This window comes from Meles meles, chromosome 13 (assembly GCF_922984935.1).
Source record: "Meles meles chromosome 13, mMelMel3.1 paternal haplotype, whole genome shotgun sequence".
Classification (NCBI taxonomy): domain Eukaryota; kingdom Metazoa; phylum Chordata; class Mammalia; order Carnivora; family Mustelidae; genus Meles; species Meles meles.
The window spans coordinates 82558255-82581836 of record NC_060078.1 but is presented as its reverse complement, the minus strand read 5'-3'; the positions used below and the strand labels follow the sequence as shown (position 1 = coordinate 82581836).

The following is a 23582-nucleotide window of genomic DNA, read 5'->3' as shown; positions in this document are numbered from 1 at the left end:
TGGAGAAAGGAGGGGCCACTCTGATGATGCTACGCAGTGACCTCATTCCTAGGCACCCGCTGTTATAAAAAGCTCCCCCAAGACCAGCAGTAATTGAACTGCATCCCGGGAGAAAGAAACTTAGAGATCTGATTCCATCCCCATCCCACCCCTGGACTTTTGGAGTCACATCCGCTCCACACATCAAGGTATGCACATATTTATGGTGGGTTCATGGTACCCCAAGGGATAGTGTACCCCCTACCCACCAGAAGAGCTTCCCAGTACTCAGCAGGGGTCTGGCTCCTTCAACCTGCAACCCTGAGCCACAGACCAGGCCTGTCTGCTGCTTTTGGATAGACTTTGATGCCAGGAATGGGCCATGAAGCCTCAGATCTCTCCCCAAACCTTCCAGCTGCAGGTCGCCCATCTGCTTCTCTAGGACAAAATGCGATGCAGCGAATTTTGCTTTTCTAGCAATCTTGTCCAGCTGGTGGTTGAGTTCACAGAGGAGGAATCGCCAGTCTCCCTGGGAGGCCGGTTTTGAAGGCCCCACTCTGCCATCTTGCAGTTTGTCAGGGAACTTGGGCCCTAACTGTAAGACCCCACATTTGGCCCAGCAGGTGTCCATCCAATGTCTTCAGGCCTGTGGCCCTAGACGGTCCTGTCACTCAGCTCAGACTACCCTGGACCTTGTAGAACCCAACAGGCAGGATCTCCAGAGAATCACCATCTATTCATCAATACTCTAAAATTGGTCATTCCAGCCCTTAAGACTGTGCCCACACTTTTCCTCTATCTTGTTAACCAAGAACTTAATGCCATTTTAAGACCTGACCATCCTTGTTACCTTTCTAGTAACTTTCCGAAAAGGGGCACTGAGTCTGAGCTGCCTTCAGCAACAGGAATGCCGGTTACTATGCCCCAGGCACAGCACTGAGCACTTTCCATTCAGTCTCTCACTGAGTCCCCCACTGGCAAGGGAAGGCAGGCAGGGTCCGTGTCCATCACGAGCTGATAGATGAAAACACTTTGGATTCTGGAGATGAGAGGAGTGTCTTACTCCACAGCCTGAATGCATGAACTCTTTGCTGTAACCACCTCCCACTTTGGACTGGCTTCCACCAAAAACAGAAAAACAGGGCCAGAGAGAACCACAGAGAAGCCAACCATGCCATTCAACAGATGAGGAACCAGAAGCAGGAGTGACCCATCCCAGGCCAACTTACACGCTAGCTCTCCATGCTGGAGCCCATAAGAGGCTTCCCATGAAGACACACTGCTGTCCTTTGCCCCACTCCCCCCAGGTCATCTGGGAATACACTGCCTAGATCTTATTTCTGAGGCGCTCCAATCCCTCTGGGGGTCACTTGGCCTTTCAGGGATTTTATTATCAGTTCTTGCCTATCTCATCTTTGAAACTATTGATAACCCTTCCCAAAATCCCTGGTTGGCTTCTTTAGCTGGTATGACTTCTGGGATGAAGGGTAACGATCTCTCTGGGCCCAGTCCTGTCTACTTTCACTTCCTAGAACACAAGTAGCTGTTGCCTTCACTGGTCCCCCTAACATCTAGGAGCTACAACTGTCAGCCCAACAAGTCAAGAGTTAGGGAAGCTCCGCTCAGCAAAGGGTTCAGCTGGTATATCAGATAAAGGAACTCACTTGTCACTGTTCTTCGCTGCCCGGACCTGTTCCCTAGTGTGCATTGGGAAAGTGCTGTCACTCGGGACCACATTCCCCCAAGAAATCAGGGCTCATCCAGGTTTGCAGCCTTCCACACATTCTACAGCCCTTGGTCAGATGAGTTTGTTTTGAGATGTTCGTTATTAGAAGCTGTTGTAGGTGAAATTTTATACCCCAAAAGTTACATTCGACTATCTAACCCCTGGTACCTGTGAATGTGACCTTATTTGTAAAAAGGGTCTTTGCAGGGGGCACCTGGGTGGCTCAGTTGGTTGGGCAGACACCTTCAGCTAGGGTCGTGAACCCAGGTCCTGGGATCGAGTCCTGTATCAGGCTTCTCCTGCTCTGAGGGGAGCCTGCTTCTCCTTCTCTCCCTGCCTGTCACTCCCCCCTCTGCTTGCCCGCTCTAAGAAATAAATAAAATCTTTAAAAAAGGGGGGGGTCGTCTTTGCAGATGTAATCAAGTTAAGATTAGGGTGGTCCCTAATCTTATGACTGGTGTCCTTGTAAGAGGGAAGTCTGGACACAGAGACTCAGAGGCACAGAAAGCACAGCAAGCAAAACCACCAGAGACTGGAATATTGCTGCCAGGAGCCAAGGAAGCCCGAGGATTCCCAGAAGCCACCAGAAGCTAGAGAGAGAGGCAAAGAACAGATACTCCCTCTGAAGGAGGAACCAATCCCCAGCACCCTGATTTCAGACTTCCAGCTCCAGAACTGAGAAAATACACTTGGTTTGTTTGAAGCCACCTGGTTTGTGACTATGGCAGGAAGCTAAGACTAGAGCCACCACTAGTCAATCACGCTCACCATGTGGCAGGCAATGCCCATGTACTTTACACCCAGTAGCTCACATCGTCCCTACCATGACACTACAAGGCAGGCTCCTAATCACACCGCTTGGAGATGAGGACACCCAAGACTTGTAATTCACCCACGATTTCTTAGCTAGAGACTGGTGAGGGTGGGCCCGGACCCAAGTCCTCCTGCATCTCATCCTCCCTCTTGCAACCTGAGTGCTGGCATTCCAGGCTGTGTGACACCTGCCTCCTGTTGGAGGGCACGCTAACATCAGCAGACACTTCCACTCTAAGCAGTGGTATGGGACTCAGACCCACTATTCCCCTCATCCTTCTCCCACATCATTTTTCCCCTTGAACTACTGGAAGCCAGGACCACTCCACATCCCGGATGTCAGAGCCGCTGACTCCCAGGGCACCAGGCAGAGCAGGGTTCCTGGACTACCCGCACATCTGGGGCTCCAGGAAGACCCGGAGACCTCGTTCAGTGGCGGGTGTGTGGTCACTGGCCCAAGAGAACCCCAAACCCCAAAACTGACTTCTGGAGTCTGCTACTCTGTGATGTCAGCAGCGCATCCTAGCAGGGAGATCCATCTTTATCGCCCAGCACACATCCACTGTTCTGTCCAAGAACCGTGCAATGAAGCGAAACACGGAATCACCATATGGACCCACAATTTCACTTCTAGGCCTGTCCCCAAACGAACCGGAACAGGTGTTTGAACAAATACTTGTCCATGAATGCTCAAAGCAGCACCATTCACAATACCTAAAATGTGGAAACAGTCCAAGCATCCATCAACAGTCGAGCAGATTAACTGTGTATGTGTCCAGACAATGGAATATTATTCAGCCATAAAGAGGAGCGGAGAACTGACACAGGCTACATCGTGGAAGGGCCTCGAAAGAATTATACTAAGTGAAAGGAGCCAGACGACAAAGGCCGCACACTGTCTGACTCCATCTAAATGACAGATCAGAAGGTAAACCCACAGCGAGCACAGGTTGGCGTTCACCAGGGCCTCCTCCAAGGGAGTGGGGACAGAGTGCTCAGCGGGCTGGGCATTTACTTCGCAGTGATGTCAGTGCTCTGCAACCACATGGAGGGGATGGTTGCACAAGGCTGTGAATGTACTAAATGCCACTGAACTATCCACGTATCATGCCTGATTGCACATTACGTGAATGTCCCCTCAAGGCTTCAGTTTAGTAAACCCTTCAGCTGGTTCGTAAACTTACAACCGTGCCAGCAAATGCCCCCCTGCCCCACAAGCCTGCAACTGTCACCCCAAGAGGTACGTTTCTCCACCAGACTCTTGAAAGCGAGGCCAATAAGGAGCAACACACCCCGGGTGTCGACTTATAATCCACGGCAACACAAGGGGCAGCTACAAGTACTATCCATGGTTTACAGATGAGCGAACCATGGCCTGGAAGGCGAGGCTAATTCTAAACATGTCACAACCTGCGGGGGTACCAACAGGCCTCACCCCCTCCTCAGTGCAACCACAAACCATCCCTGACCCCTCCGGGATCCAGGCCAGGGACTCTCCAGCCCATAACAGGACCTGACAAGGAGTTGCAGAACCAATTCTGACATATAAACTTGCATGGATTTTCATCTGCACCTAACAGATCTATCCGTGGCTGTAAACCCCGCTCCTTCCGCCTCCCCAGACAATGGCAGCTTTCACGGTTAGCACCGTTTCTTCCCTGCGGTCCTCCTGGACAGAGATGCCATTCTCAAACAAGACATATGAAAATGCCTCAAGAGATTAAATGCCCTCGGCCAAGGTTCTGAAAGTGACCTGATTAAATACTTAACCGTAATTTCAGTCTAGACTCAATCCATCAGCCCTTCTGGCTCCGGGCAACACTGCCTGTGCAGCGATTGTGCAAAATAACGCGTATAAATGGAAGCAAGAAAGCCCATTTCTCCTTTGTTTCTGCTAAATTGGAAGTTGGAGACTTAATAATGCCGGCCAAGTTTACAAGTCAGGCTACAGGCTCTGCTGAGGCCCCCAGGGGACAGGGCCCAGCCGTCAGGCCAGGACACAGCTCTCCAGAATTAATCAGGGCGGAGAGCCAGGTGAAGCCTGCCACAGAGCAGCACACACCAGAGAAATGGGTCTGCTGCTCCCTCGCTCTTTCTCCACCCGACTCCCCTGAAACCCAGAGGGCTCTGAATCCTTCACCTCTCTCAGGTTTTATATGCTGAATCCAGGGAATCTGTGCTCAGCTCATGTTTTATTCTTTTAGGTTCTCCAACAAGCCACTCATCTGAGCTCCAATCCTCAGGCACACAGCTCCCTCCACCAAAAGCACTGCACGCCGCCCCCCCTGGGTATTTTCTGGAGGCCCTGCAGGTGTCTACAAGGGATCCTTGCTCCGAGTAGTTCCCAGACCGTCTGGTCCCCGGGCACGTAGCCCTCACCTGCAAGTCGGAGCACTCACTCCGGGCCGGTCCCAAGGCTGCTTTCCCACCAGACTGTGGGCAACTCAAGGGCGCACACCAAAGTCTGCCCTGTTCTTCATGGGGTCCCCAACACCGGGGAGGTGTCAGCCACAGAGGCCTCTGTGACTCCGTACCCGCTGCAGGGAGGAGTGGAAGGAGTAACCCCCCGGCAGAGAGTCTCTCGGAGGGAAAGAAGCCGTCTACTCATACACAAACCCCCAAGTTAACCGCACCGGAACTATCCCCAACGTACACTTCAGGGCCTGACTCCTCAAGGGACGGCAATTAATAAAGCATCTCCTATTCACCTCAAGCTCTGGTCCATGAACTTCACACCAAATCCAAACTGAAAGAAAGAACCAGACCCAAGAAAGACCAGCATCACGTAACATAAACACGTACCTGGCACACGGTTACCCACCTCAGTCTCCAGACAGTTCTCAAAAACGGTAACTCAAAAGTCACTGGCCATGACCTCTCTGCAGGACAGGACACCACGCCTCCCGCACGGAGACAGAGCACAGGAGCGGGGTCTGAAGGGGGCCCCTGCAAGCTCACCATCTTCTCTCTCCCCGGCCCTCTGCACCTGCTCCCCAAGTGCATCTCTGCCCTAATCCTCGGTCTTCGGGCTGCCGTCACCAGTGACTGCAAACGTGGGGACTTAGGGCAACAGAAATGGATTTCCTCACAGTGCTGAAGGCTAGAAAGCCAAAACCAGGGTATGGGCAAGGCCATGCTCCCCCTAGAGCCTCTAGGAGAGGATCCCTTCCCCACGTCCTCCAGCTCCCGGCAGCCACAGGTGCCCCTGGGCCTTGCGGCAGCCTCACTTCCACCTGCTGCCTCCGTCCTCGCAGGGCCTCCTTCCCGTGTGCCTCCTCCCTTCTTGTAAGGACAACAGTCATACTGACTTAAAGGCCTGCTCTGCTCCAGTATGACCCCGTCGTATCTAACTGTATCTGCAATGTCCCTAACTTTCTAATAAGGTCACATTCTGAAGCACAGGGGTGACGACCAACTTTGGCGGGAGGGCGGAGGGATTAACCCAAAACATCTCCGTTTCCATCATAAAGTGTTTATTAAGTGATCCAGTCAAGTCATTGCTTGTAATCATAAGGAAGGGCGCTTTCCTTGGCGTTAATATGTAAATGTATGCAAATACTCACGTGAAAAGGTTGTTTTTCACTGCTTAGTTTTTTCTTTTGCCTGCTTTTCCTGGGTATCTAAATTCAGATTAAAGCTTATGTGTAATTTTGAACTTTGAGAACAAACATCAAGTAATTTATGTGGAAATCTAATGCGTCTACTTAACAGTGTTCTAACCTTTTTTAAACTCCTTCAGCGGAAGACGGAAGCACACTAAACTTGGGTCGTTCTGTCACCAGGGGCAGACTTTCGGGCTGACGCCAGTGTTGCTGTTCCAAGTACCAAGTGGTGACGAGGTGCCAGGCATCACACGGAACACTGCACACGCGCCGCGCTGTTACTCGCAATCGAACACCACAGTCACAACCACCCCGGCCTGCCACACTGCAGTCTCCACCCCACACCTCCCTGACACAAGCAGTCACCACACCGCCACCGGCCTGCCACGCTGCAGTCACCACACGGGCCCCTCCCCGACACAAGCAGTCACCACAGCACACCTGACACACTGCGGTCTCCACACCACAACCAGCCAGGCTAATTCCTCAGCTGCCCCTCCCGCGCCCCCAGACATCAGGGGTCACTGATGACTTTCCAACCTTTGACTTAAAATCGCCACAGCCTTGTATTCCAGGCACAGAGCTGCGCACGGAGCCGGAGGCCTCCCCGCGGCACAGTCCACACCGCGGAGGCTTCCGGCCGAGCCGTCAGCAGCAAGCGCCCCGGGCTGTCCGCGCGCCGGGCTGCAGACGCCGGGCTCCTCACCAACCAGCAGCAGGGAGGGCAGGTTCTTTCACGGTGAAGCGTCATGTCTACTTGCCGTTCTGTGTATCCCCTCACTATCTTCTCAGAAGACAGAAACCAGAAGCTTCCATGATCTAGATGTGCCCGGGAAAGGCTAAGAACATGACTCCATCCGGGTCTCGGCTGTGCCCCGCGCTCCGGGAGTCCGTCCGCGCAGGCGCACCCACGCGCGCTCCGCAACGCGCACTTCCGGCCCCGGCGCGTGAGCCCGGAGTGGCAGAAGACACGAGGGGCGCCGCGCAGAGAGGGAGCAGGCCTCGGCGGTGCCAGCACCTCGCGCGTGTAGACACGGACTCACGGACAGAAGCAGAAGCAGCGGAAGGCCAGCCCGGCCGGCCGCCCCGCAAGGCGGGCTGCGTGGAGCAAGTGCTCCCTCGACTGCCGGCAGGACCCACGCGCCGCGCCGCGTCGCGTCTGCGGGCTGGCGGCGCCCTCCCGGCCACCACAGGGATCACCGCCGGGTCAGTGCGGAAGCGGCAAGCGCGGTGCACGTCACGTAAGCGCGTGAAAAGAAGGAAAGGAGAAACGTTGCAGGCGGCCACATTTCAAGAAAATCTGCAGAGCGGCCGCACACGCCTGCGGGTAAGCAGCGGACTTGGGCGGGTAAATAGAACACGGGCTTTAAAACAGAAGTACTAATGCAATACTGTTTATGGCGCGATTATTAAACCTCTGTCCTCGGGAAACACTTCCATCCAGCCCTCCACGTCCAGGGACTTGGATTCTCCGCCCTGAAGGCTCCTTCCACGTTACTCCCACTTTTGAGCGCCTGCCTCTCCCTCACGGAGATGGAGCTGGGGAACGGCGCAGGCAGACCTTTCGGAGCCCTTGACCACATCTGGTCCCCACCGGTAACTGCTGGTCAGAGAAAGTGCAAAACGGAGATTTTATTTTCTCTTCAGCTGGAAGCAACACGGTTGAAGAGGCAGGAACCCGAAAGAATTGGATTTCTGTTAAACCTTCTTTTTTTTTCTTTTACCTTTCGCTCAACTTTCACTGCCCCTCCCCCACTCTGAGCATCTGAAGGGCCCCGGTGTTCGCTAAAGCTCTGGACTGGGTGCCGGCGGCGGTCCCAGTTCTGCTCCCACCACCCCCAGCTCCTCAGTCCGAAAAAGCAGGTGACTAAGTGCCCTTTAAACCGGAAAAGCCTATGGACCTTCCATTTCTCTATCCACACTCAGCACAGGAATACAGATACACTTGAAGGGCGGACATTTCTGAACGGTGCATTATTTAGAGCGTGCCTATGAGATTCTGACCTCTTTCTACCTTTCGTACAGCTTGCCTCCTTTTCTAATTAGTACATAATACTATGACAAAACAGCCATTATTCTAAAGTATCATGAAGGATCATGAAGACTAAGCCAGGGGCTGGCAAACCACGGCCCGCAGACCAAATCGGGCCACAGCCTGGCTTTGTACTGCCCATCCACAAAGAATGCTTTCCACCATTTTTTTTTAATGAGGCAAAACTCACGCAATTTAAAATTAAATTAACCACTTTAAAGCGTATGATTTGGTTAAAGTGATTAGTTAAAGAAAATTCGGTGCCTTAGTCTCCTCTGTAAACTAGAGATCAAACATAGCACTCCCTTCGCAGGAATGTTGTAGGAGTCAAGTAAATGACAGTATAAATAAAGAAGTGTGCAGTTCGGTAGCATTTAGTACGTTCACAACGTTGTGCAACCTCCAACTCTTCGTTGTTCTAGGTCTAAAATACTTTAGTCTCTGGCCAAAGAAACCCCACCCATTATACCCCATTATAGTAGTCACTTCCATTCCCTCTTCCCCCAGACCCCCGCAGCCAGTAATCTGCTTTCTGGGTCTATGGATTTGCCTGTTCTGGACGTTTCCTATACTGAGAGAATCCTGAGATTTATGTCCTTTAGTGACCGTCTTCTCTCACTCTGCCCAGTTTTCTAGATTCATCCATGTTGTAATGTGTATCTGTGCTTCACTTATTTTTATGGCTCAAGAATCAGCCATTGCACGGCTGCGCCGTATTTCATTCACGCACTCATCTGCCGATGGACACGTGGACAGTTCCCATGTCCTGAGTATTATAAAAACCACCACTCTGGACGTTTACCACAAGTATTTGTTGGAACGTCTGTTTGCAGTTCTTCAGGGAACCAACACAGGAGTGGAATCTCTGAGGGATACGGTAGTTGCGTGCTTAAAACTTTTCAAGGAATTGCCAAACTATCTTCTGATTTTTACACTTCCGAGTGGTTCGTGGTTCCGTTGTTTATTTGTCCTTAAGTAGGCTCCACGCCCAATGTGGAGCCCAACCACGGGCTTGACCTTACGATCCTGAGATGAAGACCTGAGCTGAGAGCAAGAGTCGGGGGCTTAACCAACCGAGTGATCCAAGGACCCCGAGGGGGTTCATGTTTTTAATGATTATATACATACCCACTCAGTCCCCTCTGTTCTGCCTCCTGGCCAGCAAAACCTAAGGTATTTATCATCTGGACCTTGACAGAAAAAAGGCTACAGATCTGTTCTCAAGAAAAATTTCTGGCTGTTCCTTTCAGCTGCTCACGACTCTGCAGGTACAAAGCACTTCAGTGGGTACGATCTACTTTGACTTCACTGGCGTCTCATCCCCATGGTACAGGGCACGAGAGACCAGGGCAAGGGCCTTGCTTTACAGATGATCACAGGCCCCGAAAGCTGCTCAGAGCCTCCCTCGGGTTCCGCAGCCACCCGGAGCTGGGACTCACCCTGCCATCTTCCTTCACAAACTTGGGTTTTCCTTCTCCACTCCTCCTGCTCATCCAGTCCCTGCACTTGACCCCAACAGCTAGACTGAGAAGGCATGTTATTGGAGCTATACATGCAGAAGGACTTGAGAAGCAGTCTGAGAGGACGGGAAACTTGGGAAGGTGGGGGAGGCAAGTTCTAGGAACAGCCAAGTCACGAAGGTGCTGGCGATGCCCGAAGGTGTGGTTGCGCTGCCTGGTCACCAAGTTTGTATGCGGCATGGCACCAGGCGTCTCCTTTCCTTCAGGACAGAGCCTCTTCTTAGGGAGCCACCCTGAGTCCCTGGTGGGGGAGCTGTAAGTCTCTTTAACCCAATCACACAATGAATTCCTGAGCAATTCTGTCACACATCCCGGAAGGAGCCACACACCCAGAGATGTGACTCTCCACCAACAGGAGATCTGCAGCTTTCAAGTTAGTTCCCAGTGCTTGGCTGAGATAAAATCCCTCTGTCCCTCTGCCTTCATCCAACAGGTGTGTCAGGGACCATGCCAGGTGCAGGGAACAAAGAAGGGAACACAACTCAGCCCTTGTCCTCAAGGGCCCTCTGTCCAGCAGCAGCCAAGGGTAAGATGGGAAGGAAGTATGTGAAAAAACTGCAGAGAGCAGCAAGGGGGCAGGCCCGCATTCAGCCTGGGGGGGGTGAGAAAGGTTTGTAAGTTGAGCGCTGAGCCTGGAGGTGGAAGGCAAATAAAGACTGTGTACAGGCAGAGGGAAGAACATATGCAAAGGCCCAGTGGCACTGCCAGAACTGCAGCATTCACTGTATCAGAGTTTGGGTAAAGAAATAGCCCCCGACGTCACTGAGGTCAGCCGGACTGAGTGCCATCCATCCCTTTATTCTGTGGGATCCCCAGTATCGGCTCCCATCCTCACCTCTCCCTCCCCTTGGCCTCTCCAAGCTGATCCTCAAAGCAACACTCCCCAAGAACCAGCTGAAGAAACTTGGCAGCCTGGCCACAGTGCCTGGAGGACCAAGACGCATTCCTGCCTTTGAAAAATAGGCAGTAGAACACACATCACGTTAGAAGGACTTGAAAATAAATCTTGTGAAGTTAATAGAAGCACAGCAATTTGGAAGAAAAATAATCACATTTCCCTCCTGCTAAATCATTATTTGCCCCTGGAAAAGTCAATTATGTTAAATAAGTTACTATTTTCGGGGGGAAAAAAGGAGTCTTGATAAGTGCCTTTATTCCAGCAAATACAACTCCAATGGCGAATGCCTGGGCTCCTGTATTTCTGGGGGGCTCAGGGCAGCTGGAAAGGTGTTGCCAAGGAAGAATGTGGGGAGGGTCCAGAATTCTCCTGGTAAACTGCACATCTGTCCTAGAACCTGAACTCAAAACTGCCATTTGTGTTTCTCAGAAAGGAGAAGAAACAACAGCTGGCTCCTGACCACCTTCCCACAGCCAGCAAGCCCGGCCAGAGGCCCCCACCTCCTCCCCTTCCTCCACGCTTCCTCCCCTCCGGCCTCTCCCCAACACACAGCCTTCAGGAAGCAGTCCTGCAGGGCTCCAGCCTGCCTTCCCGTGCATCAGGAGAGCCTCTGCTTCCAGCGATGCTATCAGGATGCCACAGTAGACAGCCAGGGGGTGTTGCCTCAGAGTCCAGCTTCACGCCTGCAGGCTTCACCCCTGCACTGCATATCAGCGGTTCCGGCAGGGGAGCCATCTTGCCCACAGGGGACATGTGGCAAGAGTGACAAGTATGTAGGCTGTCACACTGAGGGAAGGGGAGCGCTACTAAGATCTAGTGAGAGACCAGGGATGCTGCTGAGCCCCCAACAAGGCACAGGAAAGCCCCCCCACAACCAAAAATTACCCAACCCAGAATGTCAAGAGTACACAGGTCCCGAAACCCAAGTTTACAGGAATTAGCTCGTTTAACCGTCAAGCAATTCTGCAAGGCAGCAACTACTGTTATCCACGGTCGACAAGGGAGCCGACTGGGGCGCCAGGCGGTGCACAGTCCCCCATGCACACATGCCAACCTGGACACTAGCCCTGGCTTTGACGGGGCAGCCTCCACAGGCACTGATGCTCCTGAGAATTCAGAGGAAGGAGGCGCTGAGCCTCAAACAGGTCACTTCCCGGGTTGACCACCAGCACCACTGGGTGGAGGGGAGCCTCTCAGCCAGATCCAGGACCAGCTGCTCCAGGCCCCTGGCGGCGCCCCTCGCCAAGAGTTCAACCTCCAAGCCACACAGCTACACCATCCACACGTCGGCATCAGGAGAGTGTGGCTAAGGAGATCAGGAAGAGAAAACCACAATGCTGTGAGCTCTGGGGGAAGACAGGCTTCTCCTCAACCCTGACTCTGCCGCCGCCTCTGGCTCTCTCTACCACCCCCCATCTCTCCTTCTGCCCCAAGACTCCCAGGCCCTGGGGACTCAAGGCCATTCCTGCTGGGCCCTCAGCCCTCACACACACTTGTCCCCACAGCCCGGGCTGGGAACAGAGGGGCAATCTTCCAGAAGGGGTCAGGAAGCAGAAAGAATAAGGCCTGCAATGCTGGGGCCCCAGGCACAGGTCCTAAGAGCTAAGACAAGAATGGGCCGATTACAGACGGGGACCCGGGACCAGCCCGGCACCTGGTTGGAAATGAGGCCAGAGGGCTATGAAGGACATTTTTTTAAAAGGTTTCCAAGCAGGCAGCAGCCCCCACAGTCTGAAAACTGATCTAAGAACCTGAAAGCCCAGGACTGACAAGCACTGAATGTGTTGGTTTTGCCATGAAAAACACCAAACCCATCCCTGTCCCTGCAATCTCCCAAAGCTCAAAAAAAAAAAAAAAGTTTTTGGTAATTCACTGAATGGCAAAAACTAAGCCTGCTCGGAAAGCAGGTTGAGCACGGGTCACCTTCCTCTCTCACATCGCAGGTGACCATACAGCACCCCCGCGGCCTCATCAACGTGTCTGACTGCGGGGACGTCCCCAGACCTGCGGGGCTGTGTGGCACACTTCTGCACAGGTACCATCTTCCTCTCCACGCCGAGTCCAGCCTGAATGTGGACACCCCACTAACCCCGAGGAGTCCACAGAAGGCACTGCTGACCCAGGCCGTGATCTACATTCCCAGAGGGCGACTCTGGATCCCCCACATCTGAGAACGACGCTGGCAAGCAAACCAGAAGGAAGGTGGGAAGGCACAGTCTTATTTGGCCAGTAATTCCTCTGTGGCTTATATCGCTGTGTTCCTCAAGGAAGCGGGGATGCACTCACCTTCATCGCTACCCATCACGCATGCCGGCTCGACCGCTCAGCTTAGGGCTTACTCACAGGGCTCTGTGGCTCACACTGTTAGTCAATGACTAGATAACTGGTCTAGCAATAAAACAAAAGTTACAAAACCTTAGGAAAAGTAATGCTTACTCTGCCTCACTGCCCCTTTCCAATGAGAAAGTGTTTAAAACCATCACCAGAAACCACGTCTCCAGAACAGGCTGACAACAGTACTACAAAGCAGTACTTTCTCCTTCTGAAAGAGGAAATACTGGAAAGTTGTACTTCTCCTTCCGCAAGCTCCACCACATGCACTGTCTTGCTAGCTCCTCTCCGCACTGGTGGCAAAGAGGTAAATGGAGGCCACTACTGCCCCATCTCCAAGGGCCTGAGGCCGGGGAGGGTAGATAAGGCAGAAGAGTGGCGCCCTGGCCTGGATTCCAGGCATTTTGACTCCCAGTACAAGTGCTCGTTACCCTATACCTTATTAGCCCCCTAACCTAGCTTTAAGTTACAATAGCTGTGACTGATTTACCTTCATGGCCTTTTTTCAGCACATGCTTAGTCATAAAGTGTTATTTCAGAACAGTAAGATTCCATTCTAATACACAAACACGGACACTCAGAAACAAAGCCACAGTTCTAATGAGCAGGCTTTAGTTCACCACCTCCTGAGGCCAAAAGGATTCCAAAGCCGCAGGAATGGGATCTGGGGGTGCTGCGTGTGTCTCAGGATGGTGAGACTAGAAAGCGCCGGACAAACGTGAAGGTGACTCATTTAGGAGGCAGTCTCGCTTAGGCTCACGGGTCCACCCCAAACCCCTAGGGTACTCGCTGGGCCAGGTCTACAGTGAAGCACATCCTGGAATCTATAGGACAGAAGGAGCAGAAAACAGGCCAAGGAAAAAGGCAGCACCTGTTCTGACTCGCATCTCTTCGTATCTTTGTCAGGGTCTGGACATCTGTTCTGCCAAGCGACTCTCACGACAAGATGGTGTGACAACTTACAATCTCTCTGTTCGATGCCAATAACGCTGAAGAGCCTAACTCCTCCTGATTAATAGAAAGCAGGTGTCGACGACAGGGACCTATTAGAGGACAGCCCCAGTACACACATCCTCTTCTTGCAGAGCGCACAGCTAGACTCTATTTCCAAGCCCCTGGTGCTCTTAGGTTGGGCCAGACACTGCGCTCTGGGATGGGCACAGCCTGCAGCCCCGGCAGGGGAGAAAAGCTCCTGTGAAAGTTCCTCCGTGTCTTGCTTTCCCCATCATTAAGCTCAAAGACAAGGAGCCCAAGAGCCTAGTGGAGGGCAGGGCCACAGGAAGGAGCCTCATGCTCCCCTCCCTACCAGCCACTTGGACGGTGACATAAACAAATAACAAACTTTCGGGGCAGCTGGGTGTCTCAGTCGGTTAAGCGGCTGCCTTCAGCTTGGGTCATGACTCCAGGGTCCTGGAATCGAGCCCCATGTTGGGCTCCTTGCTCAGCAGGGATCCTGCTTCTCGCTCTCCCTCTGCTGATCCCCGTTCTCTCTTGCAAATAAATAAATAAAATCTTTAAAAGAAACGACAAACTTTCATTGTACGAAGCCTCGGAAATCTTGGGGCTCTTTGTCACAGGAGTCACCCAACCCTAATTCAGAAATCACAAGATTTAATTTACATATAAAAGTGGACCTAACAAATCTAAGTCTGTTAAACAAAATCACTCAAGATGGCACACAAAATTTGTACCGCGCTCCAAATGAAACCCGGCGGCAAACCCGTGAAGAGCAACACCAGCCGGACAAGGAGCCCAAGTGACACTTTGGGGAAGAGATTAATCCACATGAGCTTTACTGAGCTCCCTTCACCTGGTCCCTTCAGAAGCTCTGGGGATCGACCCAACAGGACCTCAGAGCAAATGCTGAAATTCTAGGGAAGCCATCAAACATCGCTCCCAGTCTTGGACCCTCCCTTACAACAAGCAGGGGCTGCAGAGACAATGGGGCCCACGTGGCTTCAGTCACACAGTCAGACTGAGGGGTTGAGGGGAGCATGAAAGAAACAGCACAGATCGGGGCCAGGTTTGTGCTGGCTTATCTCTCTCTTTATCCCTGGAAATGCCCAAAGAGGATGGTATTATCATCCATTTACAAAGGAGAAATGGCTTACAGTAAATAACTCACCCAAGGTCACCCGGCTGGCAAGAGATGAAGCAGAGATCCAAAGCTGCATCTCCAAGCCCCCCAATCTGCGTACCATCTTTTGGCACGTACCCCTCACAGAGAGAACACCTTTTTCTCAAGGCACCCAAATGAAAAGTTAACAGGCTGACAGACATCTGTCTCGGGTGAAACCACATGGTTTTTAGAAGCAGAGTGCCCGGGTATAGAAAGTTCAGCATCTCCCGAGCATGCGGGGCCGTGCCTGCCGGGTGGCCTGCTGCCACTGTGCTTCTGAGCCATCATCAGGAAGCATGGGGCCGTTTGTATGTCACATGCCAGCACCTGCCCTCGCCCTGTTAGCTCCCAAAACTAAAACACTCCCATGAGTGCCCAGGGCCTCTGCAGACTGTAGGAGGGTTGGAAGAGCCAGCTTCATGGCCTACAGAGTGGAGAGAAGCCCCCAGAGCTGTGCACTTGGCCCAACAGTGACTGTGCGATGTTGGTACCAAAGGCGGCCCTTGCCATCACTGGACAACTGGCATTCTGGAACCACAGGGAGCCTGGCCACCCTACCCACACGCCAATACAAGTGGAAGGAACTGGAAACACAGCCAAGCTAGAGGTCTCCGTCTCCTAATGCCACAGGCACGTGAGCACAGGCAGGCCAAGTGTGCCAGCGAAGAGCTGTTCCCAGGCTGTGCCTACCATGTGAATGGTCACACTTACGCTCAAATTCCTGTTCGGGTCTCAAACCCCCTGACTCTATCACCCTGTCATTAACTTGCATACAAGCAATCTCCAGGGCTGAATGCAGACACTAACCTGATTCTTTCTATTAGCTTCTGAGAGCCCTGGTCGGGGAGAGGGGGGCTGACACTGCCAGCTCCCACCGCCCTTTCTCCCTCCTTCCTCCTTCCAGGCATCCCCAAGGAACTGGGGACCCACGACCTTGCAAAAAAATAATCGTTCAGATGGTAGCCACCAAAAGCACACAAAAATGGAGAGAATCTTACTTGTGATAGTCATGTTATGGCTTATGTCCCCCAAAATTCAAACACTGAAGTTCTGCCCCCCCCCATAATTCACATAATTCAGAATGTATATGGAGTTTTGAAAGGGTTTTGAAAGAGAGGATGAAGGAAGTGACATCATGACGGTGGCCCAAATCCAATAAGAGGAGGTGAGGACACAAACACCACGGAGGAAGACCTTGTAAGGAGGTGAGAAGGCAGCCAGCCACACAGTAAGCAGAAGGCCTCAGAAGGACCAACCCTGCCAACACCTTGATCTTGGACTTCCAGCCTCCAGAACTGAGAAAATAAATTCCTGCACTTTAAGCCCCTCCGAGTGGACTTGTTAAGGCAGCAAACTCATGCATACACTTCACATGTTGACTTGAGGGAGGGTCCCAAAGCACTCCCCACCTGATTGATAAAAGCTAACTCAGGCCCTGCTGATTATATATGGCAGCTGCTATTGACAAAACAATGTTTCCAAAGCTTCCTTTAGCTCCTGTGAACCTCCCATCAGCTGATCTTGTACACAAGGCCAAGCGTTATTCTCCATTTTGAAAATGTGGAACCAGCCTGGAGAGACTCAAAGACTTGCTCCAGATCACATCAATGAAGAGGGGCCACACCAGGGCTAAAACTCAGTCTGATCCCTCCCTGGGTCCCCTCCTTAGGGCTTACCTCTCAGAAGACCTTATCAAGAACCTGGGGAGGAGTCTGAACATCGAGCCCGGCAGTCAGGCAGTGATATACGGCACTGCTTGCCTCCACACTGTTGGACAGCGCTACTGGCCTTCCTCGTCACCATCTCCTCTTCCAACTGCTCTCAGGACCCTAACACATTCAACACCTGCACAGCTCAGTGGCCTCAGTGCAGCCCCTGCTGCACCTGTCAGCTGCCTTCCCACGCACTGCAGCTCACACAGCAGCCCAGAGGCTCATCTCTCAAATGACACCAAGATATCCTTCATGGAGGGGCTGCAAAGAAGGAAATGCAAACCCAAAACCAAAACGACATAACACCACACTCCACGAGACTGGCTAAAATAGGCAAGAGGGACAAGAAAGGCTGGCAAGGGGAACCCAGATCACACATTTGTGGCTGGTGGGAATGCAATATGGTGCAGTTACTCTGGAGCAGTTTGGCAGTTTCTGAAAAAATCCAAACACACAACTACATACAACTCAGCAACGGCCCTGCTGGGCACGTATCCCAGACAACGGAGACTTGTGTTCATGCACAAACCTGTGCATAAATGTTCATAGTAGCTTTACTCACAACAGCCAAAACCCAGACATCCTTCGTCAGGTGAATGGTTGATCCCTCTGGGTATATCCAGGCCACAGAACACCACCCAGCAAAGAAAAGGAACCACCCCCCATACACACAAGGACCTGATGAATCTCCAGAGAATTATACCACCTGATAAAAATCAATCCAAAGAGGTCTCGTACTATATGGTTGCATTCATGGAACATTCTTGCAATGATAAAACTAGAGAAACGGAGATTACTAGTTGCCAGGGATTATGCGGGAAGGAGGAACGAGGTGGGTGTGGCTACAAAAGGACAAGAGGAGGAGTCTCGGGGGTGATGGCACTGTTCTGTGCCTGGACTGCGTCCCCGCCAGCATCCGAGCTCCGTGCGGTACTGTAGTCTGGCAGGATGTCACCTTGGGGGAAACCAGCAATGGGTATATGGAGTCTCTCTGAATTAGCTGTTACAAACATACGTGTTTATGACTATCTGAAAATACAAAGTTAAAGAAAAAATAAAAACGAGGAGGAAGGACAGAAGGATGGAAGGAAGGAAGGGAAAAAGAGTGGGAACTATTCACAACCCCTAAGACAATCCTGATAAGATGCAATATTCTAGGAAAACATTGGCACAACAATAAATTTAAAATTTTTATAATGTTTTCAAAGTAAAATAAGGTTTATAGAAATATAATATGCCCTAATTTGGTTTTTCTGCAACTCCACTGAATGAAAATGTCCGCATTTCTATTTACTTACAATCAAATCTAATTTTTCTTCCCCAAAGTAGCAGCTTGCTTGCTACTCTAGATAACAAAAGAGATCTTTCTGCAACTCCCACACTTCCAAATTTATTTGGATATTACACTATTCCTAGCAGTTATCATCACTCAGAACTAATCTAAATACACAAAAGTCATGCTCCCCTACACCAAGCAAATGAGACTTTCCCCCAACAGAGGGGCAAAACACACCATTAAGAAATCACGTTTTGGAGAAAAGTATTCCTGCAGCAACTGTGCCTGTCAAATGCAAACACAAAATCACTTGTCACTACACTTCAGAACCGCACTTTATTAAATAAATATTAATAAAAGCAACGCTCCATCGAGTGCTGGGCTGATCTCAAGCAAGACGCCCCCTGCTCTGCCAACATTATCTCAATGCATCGTTCTTGGTCTTTGTGGTAGCCAGGCTTAGCTCCACCTTCCGGAGGGGGAAACCGAGGCTCAGGAAGCTGAGTAATTTCCTTATGGCCCACGTAAGGAGTAAGAGCCGGGAGTTAAAAGTGTCCGCAGCACCAACACCCGCATCCCGTTTGAACTCTCCACAGAAAAAGCCAGAATAAAGCACCCCACTCGGATCCGCTGGTGTTCAACCTCCACCCTAACAAAGCTGAAGGCCAGCAAGAGCACCTTACTCTCCCAAACTGCTCTCAGCACCACCTGTTCCGTTTCTCTTGCCGCCTTAACAAATGGCCACATTCTGAGCAGCTTCAAACGGTCCACAGGGATAATCTCACAGTTCCCCAGGTTAGACACTCAGCGGCTGTGGGTCTCAAAGTCCAGCTGCTGGCTGGCTGGGCTCTCGTGGGGAGCCCAGGAAGGGATCTGTTTCCAGGCTCACTTGAAGTCCTGGCAGAATCCAGTTGTGCCTGTAGGACTAAGGTTCCTGTTCCCTAGCTGGGTGCAGCTGCCCTGAGCTCCCTGCGCTTTCTCAGGTCCTTGTAAGGGGGTTCCTACAACTCAGGGCCAGCAACTATGCCTGGGACCCTGCCCGGGCTCAGAACCTCTGACTCCACTCTTCTGTTAGCAGCCAGAGAAAGTTCTCTGCTTTGGGGGCCCATGGCAGATAATGCAAGATCATCTCTCCAACTCTACGTCCCATTACATGAACCACACCTGCAAAGCCCTTTCTACCATGTCGCATAACGTATTCACAGGTTCTGGGGATTAGGGCATATGGACATTTTGGGAAGGAGGCCACTACTCCACCTCTCACACCAATGAGAGAGGTGAGCACACCATCCTCAGGTGTGACTCCAGAACACACTGCATCTTTTCACCTCATCTTAGGAATTTTATCGGCATTGAGACCTCAGCCTCTGCCCAGCTGGGGGATGATGGAAAAGTTTACCCCGTCCGAGCCCTCGCTGAGCCAGGTAGGTCAAAATTCATCCCTGTGTTAAATAACCAAATCCATAAACACTGACTCACCCAATTCAACCCCAGGGGGAGACATTAACAGGCTGGTAAATTTCCTGGGGGGGCAACCCCAACCCCACTGGAATAAATGGGGCGGGGATGAGGGGATGAGCACTTCCTGCCTTGCTGAGGAAGCAACAGATCAGCTGTTTACTCCTTTCCCCAATTTACAAAATAAATAAATAAGTGAAGTGTCTCATTTACAAACAATGCTTCTAACAGATTCCAAGTACTTCCAAACAATGAGCTGTGATTCATGTTGCCAAATGAGATGGAGTTTTATCATTTTCTTTCCCCTCGTGATTCATTCATCCCGCCAAGTCAGTGGTCAGAGTGGAAGCAAGGCCCACCCACGACCCGCCACAGCCCTCCAGGGAAACACAGCCCTGTTGTTAGGCTCCCCCAAAAATCGCTGTGGTCGGTAAGGGGCATGGCCAGTAATTTTCCCTTGGGCGGAAACAGCCCATTAGCTAATGGGCAAAAATCCCTGCCCCCCAGCACTTCTGTTTTCCCTTAGGGAGACCCTCCAACTCCTAGAACAGCGGAGAAGCTTGGGCTGACCCGGATGTGAGCGTCCTCGCCTTCCCTTCTGCCCAGAATCAAAAGAGTTGCCTGATGGGCCTGCCCCTGGCGCTGAGCAAGCTGTGCTGTCCCCTCCCGTCTACGCCACTCTGTGGCCTCCGCTCCACCCTAGTGAAACCGAGCAGGGCAGAAACTCTCTCCTCCACCTGACAGCCATTCACGCTGTTCCTAGAACTGCCTGGCAAAACCATCGAGCACATGGTCCTTTGGAAACTTCCTAACAGACTTTTCTTAAAACCACAGCATTAGCCAAAGGTGTGAAGTTGGAAGTCACCATAGCGAGGGGTGTGTGTGTGACGTAACAGGGAGGGACACAGCCATGTTCTTGCCCCCAGTCACCTCCCCAGCAAGGAGACCCCCTCACTGTGTCATGAATGCTCCCTCTGGTCTTCTCTAGAGAGCAAGTCAACAAATGCCACACCTAGGGTCCTCACTGACACCATCAGGTCACAGGTCATGCTGGGAGCCCACAAGAGGCCTCAATGTACCTTAAAATGCCCTGCTCCGAAGAGAGCCCCCTCTGGCCTCCCGGCTGTCAGTGGGATGGTGTAAACTCCACAGCCAGGCTTCCGGTCCCAGATGTGGCACGTACTATGGTATGAACGATGTTATTTTCTCTCCACCTCTGTCTATGGACTGACAGGGCGCCCATCCCACAGGACTGGGAGAGGGGAGGCAACCCTCAGCCAGAGCTAGAGCTGCTCCCTGCCTCCTCTCCCCAGGGCTGTCTGTGCTCCGGCTCCTCTGCTTGCCTCAGGCCTCTCCCTCAGACCTCTCCAGAGTGCTCCAGGCCCTCCTCCATCTGCCCCTATTGCGTTCCAGTCCTCAGCTCCCTCCTCACACACACACCCCAGAAGGCTCTCCACAGCCGCGACCCTTACTGTCACAGCTGAATCAGTGCCAACTGAACGTGCACTCCCCACCCCCCCACCTGCTGCAGCTGCAGGCGACTTTTCTACCAGGACGGCCGGGTGAGACCGTATGGAGGCACCCAGGGTGCTGCTTGCACACTCAGGTCTCCCACCCTGTCACTGACCTCCATGCCCATGTCTGGGCCTCCCTTCCTCATCTCTAGAAATGGGGCGGGAAGAGAGCTCAGTCACAGCAGTCCTGGAGCAAGACGCGCCCCCACGCGTGGGCACGTGGAACCAGAGGCGCGGCGCCCAGAGGGCCTCCGACTGTCTCAGGACGGACTTTCCCAAGCAGCTCCATGTCACACCGCAGACACCTAGTGGAATCACAAACAAGGAAGAACCCTGAGGGCTAGGGCGCTCCCCGAAGCTTGCCCAAGTTCAGAGGGCCAGCTCTGGAGGAGACCTGCAGTGGGGACACAGGCAGGGCACCACAAAAGCCCAGGGACCCTGGGGGAGGGGGGCGGCTGCCCGCCGTGGGGGCTGAATCCCAGGAGGAGGAGCCCTGAGAGGGCACAACCTGGCGGCAGAGGGGAGGCCAAGGTCACAAAAGTCCTTACAAGTCAGGCAAAGCCTAGCCTGGGTGACGGAGGTGATAAAGGCGCAGGAGGAAAGTCAGACGGAAAACGGGCACCGTCCAGGATCCGGGATCCGGAGAGCAGCCACGGCCCCGACACCGGTGGACGAGAAAGGCCGGACCCCAGGCCCTGACAGGCAGGCTGCAAACCCCCGGTGAGGAGGAGAGCAGGGCAGGGCGCAGCGAGGGCTGGGGTCCGTTTGTTCTGCCATCAAGGAAAGCCTCGCTCTCTGGAATGCGGACTCGCTCGGTCCGAAATGTAAACTTGCAACCCGACTCCCCCCACTCCCCTCAGGAAACGACAAAGAGCGGCGGAGCCAAAACAGTCCCGCCCTCCGGAGCCCGGGGACGCGGGAGCCCGAGGACGCCGGAGCGCTCGACCCGCCGCTCCGCTCCCGGGGTCCCGCGCGGTCCCGGCCAGGGCCACCAAGGGGCGGGCAGGGCGCCCAGCCCGCCCAGGTCGCGCGCGCCGCTTCCCACCGGGAGAGAGCACAACTCTTCGCTCGGGTCCCCGCAACTTGCAACTGCCCGCCCGGGAAGCTCCGGCCCCTGCACGCAACTTCACCCGAAAAGCAGAAAGCCGCGGCCCAACAGTGACCGCGGGGCGGCCCGGCCAGTCCCCCCCACAACCCCACGACGACTTCGGCCGCGAGCGGGATGGGGTCTGAGCTCGGGCGGCCCGGGAGGCTGGAGGGCTCCGCCACCGGGTGCCCCGCCGGGAGTTGGGGGCGGGGGGTGGGGGGGAACCCCTCGGGAAGTGACACGGCCCGCCCCCGCCCCCGCGTGTCCCCGGCCCCGCTCGCGCGCGCTCCGGAGGGGGCGCCGGGCACTCGGGCCGGGCAGGCGGCAACAGGCTCCGGCGCCCCCGCCCGCCGCGCCCCGCCCGGCCCCGCCGCCCCTCCCGAGCGCGCGCCGCGGGGAGGTCGAGCGGGCCCGGCGCCGAGTGGGGCGCGCGGAGCTCACCCACGCCGTATTTCTCCTCTCTCTTGGTGGGCACCCAGCGCGTCATGGCGCCGCCGCGAGAACCGCCGCCGCCGCCGCCCGGGCAGGAAACTCCGCGCCTAGGCCGCCATTTTCCATTCCTTGCGAGCCGCGACAGGATGGGGAGGAAAAAGTTTGCGGCGGAGGCGGTGTCATGTGGGACGGGGCGGGCGGAGCGTCGCGGGCCGGATGGGAAAGGCCGGGAGCGCCGGCGAGAGGCGGGCCGGCCCGGGGCCTGTGAGCGCGGCCCCTGCGTCGGGCACCGCGCGCCGCAGCCTGTGACTCCCGCGCCCCGCCCGCGGGACGACCCCCCCGCCCCTCCCCCTGCGCGGGGTCCCCGCCCCGCCCCCGGTGTCCCACGACGAGAGGGGGGCGCCCTGGGCGGAGGGGGACGAGGGGGACTCTGAGATTTATGAAGCTTGGGGTTTGCCCAGCACGGGGCTCCGGCCGCGGACTCGGGTTCCGCCTCGATGCAGGGAGTCCCGGAGCGGAGCAGACCCGGAGGTTCCCTGGGAGGAGCCTGCCCGAGCACGTGGTCCCTTCCCCCAGGAGACGGACTTTAACTGAGCATCTATCCACGGCCTGGCCACGCCAGCCAGACTGGGGCCGCGGAGGTGCCGGGGAGAGTACCCACAGGTGGATGGGGGTTTGCTCCTCGTGCTTGGGCGGGGACGCCCGGGGCGGGGACGAGGGGATGGTGAAGTGCGGATCACGGAGTGCTTCCCGGGGAGGTGACCTCTCTCTTGAGTGTTGAATGAGGGCGGTTCCCCTGGGGAAGCCGGGAGGGAGAGGCAAGAAAAGCCCCGCCAACGCCCCGAGACTTCATCCTCCTTGGGCTCGCAGAAACTTCTGCTCCTTCGGTAGGACTCAGTGTGAAGGAGGCAAAGAGAGGAAGTGGGGAAAGGAGCCAGCTGGGAAAGGAAGGCTCAGGCCAGGGACTCTTTGGAACGTGGTCTTCACCCTCTAGGTGAGTTCTCAGACCCTCAGGGTTTCCACACCAGCAAACACGGGCACTTCAGAATTCTCCAAGGAAAAACTGAACACACACACATAGAT

General features: G+C 53.9%; 1 protein-coding gene across 3 annotated transcripts in view; it reads right to left on the bottom strand.

The window, feature by feature from the left end:
• Window positions 1–22669, bottom strand: part of DOCK1 (dedicator of cytokinesis 1) — a 489703-nt gene extending 467034 nt beyond the window's left edge. For all 3 annotated transcript variants that reach the window (XR_006821218.1, XM_046026751.1, XM_046026752.1), the window contains exon 1: window positions 22509–22669. Coding sequence is in view for 2 of the 3 variants with exons in the window: in XM_046026751.1 (XP_045882707.1) it covers window positions 22509–22554 (46 nt within the window). In the remaining variant the exon portion in view is untranslated. The remainder of the gene's footprint in view (window positions 1–22508) is intronic.
• Window positions 22670–23582: the final 913 nt, after the last annotated feature.